The 5,234-nt window shown below is 37.2% G+C and overlaps 1 protein-coding gene across 1 annotated transcript; it reads left to right on the top strand.

Moving 5' to 3' along the window:
* Positions 1–272: 272 nt before the first annotated feature.
* On the top strand, positions 273–4,880 carry LOC101294791 (auxin-binding protein ABP19b-like). The gene is made up of 6 exons (XM_004287583.1): positions 273–1,474; positions 2,402–2,458; positions 3,090–3,163; positions 3,881–3,957; positions 4,087–4,124; positions 4,224–4,880. Exon 1 carries the CDS (start codon positions 309–311, stop codon positions 948–950), a length of 642 nt encoding a protein of 213 aa, XP_004287631.1. The 5' UTR covers positions 273–308; the 3' UTR covers positions 951–1,474; positions 2,402–2,458; positions 3,090–3,163; positions 3,881–3,957; positions 4,087–4,124; positions 4,224–4,880.
* The last annotated feature ends 354 nt before the right edge of the window (positions 4,881–5,234 follow it).

Here is a 5,234-nt window from a genome sequence, read left to right as displayed (position 1 = left end):
AAGGTCTACTGATTTTTAATGCAAACAAATTACGGCAGTGAGAAACGACAACTAAGTTCATTTCCATGCAGTTTCTGAAATAGCAAGAGAGGTTGTTGTTGTGTTGTCTGAGTAAAACTTAACATACATATTCACATATATGTCGCAGCTCGAAATTTACCATTTCCCCGATCTTATACATTTACCTTCATTACATATTAACGTGAATCCTACATTAATTGTTATACCGTGAATCCCCACTATATATGACCCCCCAAGTTCCTCACCAAATCACATCGAAAACTAGCCAGACAGTTGATCAAAGCTAGATGGCAGTTTTCTTCATCTTTATGTTTTCTTTCATTCTCTCCACCTCCTATGCTGCTGTGCAAGACTTTTGCGTTGCAGACTACACAGCTCCTTCTAATCCATCAGGCTACTCCTGCAAAAGGCCTGAAAATGTTACGGTAGATGATTTCGTATACTCGGGCCTAGGCGTTGCCGGTAATACCTCAAACATTTTCAGAGGTACAATTACCGTAGCGTCCTACAATGAGGTTCCTTCTTTGAACGGCCTTGGCCTTTCAATGGCTCGTATAGACTTGGCACCCGGTGGGGTTGTCCCTTTGCATAAACACCCCGGATCAAATGAGATCTTTCTTCTTGTGAAAGGGAAACTGATTGCCGCGTTCATTTCGTCGGATACAAACACAGTTTATCAGACAGTTATCAAGAGTGGTGATCTGTTTGTCATCCCTAATGCGTTATTGCATGGCTTTGTGAATATTGGAGGTGCTAAATATAATCCAGTCGTTGCATTTGCTAGCTACAGTAGTGAAAGTCTGCATATTCAGACGGTGGACAATTCACTATTTAATAGCACATTGTCTACTGAATTTATAAATCGCACTACTTTCATCAGCACTCATGAGACAAGGAGATTGAAGGCTGTCTTTGGTGGCACTAACTAATAAGGCATCGATCTCCTCACGAGATCAGTATCGATTATCGAATAAGAAGGTGACTAAGGATTGCTCGTCCAGCTCTAATTCCTTTTGTCATCGATGTACCTTAATTTACTTAACTTACCTTTGTTGTCATGGTGTGATGGAGAAGGTCTGAACTCTCAGTGGTACTATTGAACTAAATATTATGCGGCCTCGCGCCGCCTTACTGTTTTTTTATAATTGGGCTTGGGCCTCCATCCCATCTCGCCGTTTTCCTTTTCTTCCTCTCTCTCGATCTCTTTCGTCGCTTCCTTCATCGATCTTCCCTCTCTTTCCAGCCTAGATTGAACAGTGTGTTGCCTTCTTGGTACCCAAGAACCCCTCTGCGTGATATAACTGCGATTAGTAGGGTGAGGATCACTTTCTCTGAGTTTTGTGTTTGATTAGTTTTAGGGCTTCAAATAATTTCAGAGAGAGGGAGAGACTACAGTTGGCTGATCGATCGATTGCTGTTCTCACGAGGGGGAGCTTTCTCTACACCAAAATAGGTACTTCTTCCGCTCTGCGTAATCGATTGTTTGATTATAGATTCGTATTGATATTTTCAATTGCTTTGGGTTTTCTTTTCTTTTCTTTAAGAATCGGATAAGTGTGGGAAGGAATTGGATTTGCTTATCATAGATTGGGTTAATATGGGGATGGGGAGTGGATTGTCATATTGGAGGGATTGAGCTCCAGGTAACCTTTTGATTTGGTTGAATTGTTAAAAACTCCACAGCAGTAGAAACAACACAAAAAATTACACATAAGAGATCAAACAATTAGAGGAACACCATGTTCAACCAATACTCAGTCACAGATCCAAAATTATTTTGCTCTTTAGAATCTATTTTGCTCTTAGTTAAAAGCATTAAGAGAAAGAAAAAAGCATAAGAGCTGATTCAATTAAAAGTTGTCAAATGAAATTTGTGTACAAATTTCTGGTTTGAGCGGTATTGAAGTTGTTTAGTTTTTTATTTGAAGGAAAGAAATGTGATGCTTATTGTGGTTGGAGATATTTGAGTGGCTTTATGAAGGGATGTTGTAGAAGTATGGATCTTCCCTGTAGAGAGATTCAGATAAAAACTTAATATTTAAGGTGTTGCACTAACTGCAATATCACCATCATCTACATATCTGTTATAAGAAAAAAATTTAATCAATTAAAAAGTTTTTGAGTTTTGGATACTCTGGATCTATACTTCGATTGGTAGAAGTAGAACTAATAATAGATACTTTTCATTACTCATCTTTCTGTGAATAACTAATAATGGATACTTTTCATTACTCATTTTTCTGTAAATATGGTTTAGTAATGGCTTTCAATTTTCATTTACAGTAGAGTATTGATGGAAATTCCTAAGTTCCGTCTAGAGTAGTAAGACATAAAAGTGAACTTAGCTTATCATGTTGTCTGATGTCTATTTCTTGCACAGGTAACCATTGCAACCAGTAGAGGGCTTTATGTATACCAACCAAACTTCAGTGTTAATGTGAGGATCTAAATACATGTATCTTATCGGTTGATTTATTTGAAATCATGTTCGCATGTTGCTAAGTTACATAGGAGGTGATAATCTAAGTTTTGGTTTGATTGGCTCTGTAGAAAGACGTATGGAAGTATGCACCTTTCCTTTTCAGTCATGATGTCATTGCTTAGTGTTATATCATTAATCCATACTAATCAGGTGTAAGGCATGACAAAATCATAACAGTATAGTAGTTATATAAGTTAAGGAAAATGAAAATATTAAGAGAAGAAGACAAAAAATAAAAACTTCGAAAGGACACAGTACGAACTCAATCTGAGATATGAGGCACCAAAACTTTTAGGTCATGAATCTGGTGTGATTATATCTGTACTTTGTGGATAACTAACCAACTAGCTAGCTTAGTAGTAGGAGTATTGATCGAGTCAACTGATGCATGAAGGTAGACAGGTACATGTAGGAAGAAATTGATCCTGTCATTGTGAAAATAGTAAAGGAAATTGAAAGGAGCCTTTTCAAAAGTATTAGAATATAGTTGTGATGGATTGAACAAGCTGTTAGTATAATATCAATTTTATTAAGGTGTTAGTTGGATTTTACATCGAATCTTATCAATATTTTTCTGTTTTTGTAGGTTCCAATCAAAGCCCCTGGGAGTCGGTTACTGTTTTGAAGCTCTGTGTTCTTTTCCTTCTACATGATTCAAGGGTATGTCTTTTTACTACTCTTTTCTTTTTAGTTTTGCAGCTATGTTTCACTATTGGGGTTTGATTCTATTAGTAATTGTTTTCTTTAGTTCAACTGTGTTTTGGTGGTTTTGGTTAGCAGAGAAGGATAGAAAAACTGATATTTAATTACTGAAACTGGAATATTTTTATTATAAAGTAAAATGAGATGATTGATGTCTGTGTAAAAGCTCGAGAAACTGGTGTTATAGAGCTATAAGGTGATTCTCCATTATTTCGTATTGTCACAAAACCTTTCAATTACAGACTTTGAAAGTTTGCATTTATGTTTTTGGATATGATCATGGTGACATTGGGAGAGTACATCACAGTGATGTATAAAATCAAAATTGGAAGGCCAGTGTCCATCGGTATAGATCTTCCATCACACTAAGCCAAATATTCGAATATGCAAAATATCGCAGATATTTTGTTTCATCATATTCAAACAGTAAAGCTAATGAAGTATCTGTGTGATCTTCATTACTTTGACAACAATAATAACTTCAACTCAAACTCAGTTTTTGATTAATGGAAGATGTTTTATTTGAGTTTTAATATCAACCACCTATATTGACATATATTAGGCCTGAAATTGAAGAGTTAGTTCATTGTATAACACTGGCCAGGCTTCATTTGATTTTATGGTAGTTCTTGCTCGGAATGAAATGGAGTGTAATAGGTCACTTCTCATTTGCAGGAAATAAACAGGTGGACTTATGAAAAAAACAGGGTTGCACGATTGCATTAGGGCTTCAAGGAAGGCTGAAGATTCAGGTTGGTTGGTTCATCTTCCAATCATCTTCCGTTTTGTTTTTTCAGTATAAATTTGCTCATGTAAACCTTCATATCTCCCTCCTTTTCATTCTCTTCTAATTGAATTGTATTTATGCTTTTGTTTTATAGCATGAAACGCAGCAGCCAGCAAATTCTGATATACGAAGGTTGACTTCGAAACCGATTAAGTCATTTTTCTGGGGAAGTTCTATTATTACGTTCATTTGATCTATTCTAAATCTGGGTCTTTTAATTTTTGGCTCCAGGCCAGTCCCTCCAGGCCAGTCCATCTCACGGTTACTTGCTGTGGAAATCTTTCCATAACAGAATGATTAAAAGGAGAGGAGCAGGTGGTTTACACATCCCGCCTCATGTCCTATGACTTTCATCGCTGTCTCGATACCACCGTCGCTGCCGCCTCAGCTTCTCTGGCAACTATCCCCGTCATGCGATGCGCGTGAGCTTCCAGTATAGAGTGCATAGTGCGCGTGTTCCAGTAGGCTGATTATCGTTAATTGGGTGCAAAACGGTGCGTTTAAGTGAAACCGTCATTTCTATGGAAATGCGGCCGTAAAGCCTTTCCGCCTAGCCACGTGGCCCAACCGCCTAGCTCATTGCCTCTAGATTTGAATATTCAAATTCAACTCTACCGCCAAAATATGCAGCATACAGCCATACATTGAAGCAACTTTTGGTGAGCAATGATGTAGAAGCTGGTAGGAGATATTGGAGGGTCTAGTTGAAAACATCTAGCGCCAAAATGATCATTCTCCCTCCACTGTTGGTGCTATATGCGAGTCTCCACTCGTAACATTTGAAATATATATGCATATATTTGATGACATGAAAATATTAAAATTGAACTTGTGATAATGTGTGCCTTCAACATTAAATTACTCATCAAAGATCATCAATTTCTTTCTACTGTCTCCTAAGTCCAACCGGAATTAGTTTCTCACCAGTGTGAATTTCAATCCTTACTCGAAACCAGTAAATAACTACTTTACTTTCAATTTCCTTATCAAAAAAGGAGTCCATAACTAAGCAAAACCATATCCTCGCAAGATAGGGAATCCGAGTTATCATTCTAAAGCCAAAGGGATTATAAATAGGCATATGTAGGTAGTCATCAGAACCCATACGCGTTCTGGTCTAATCATCCATTCTTGAGAATATATTGCATGAAATGAAAAACCAGAATCAGATTTTCCAAACTTTGAACTCATTAATTATCATAGCAAGTACCTACCTGCTTCTAAGACCAAAGAGACTCATGG

Source organism: Fragaria vesca, linkage group LG1 (assembly GCF_000184155.1).
Source record: "Fragaria vesca subsp. vesca linkage group LG1, FraVesHawaii_1.0, whole genome shotgun sequence".
Lineage (NCBI taxonomy): Eukaryota > Viridiplantae > Streptophyta > Magnoliopsida > Rosales > Rosaceae > Fragaria > Fragaria vesca.
This window is presented reverse-complemented; position numbering and strand designations above follow the sequence as displayed.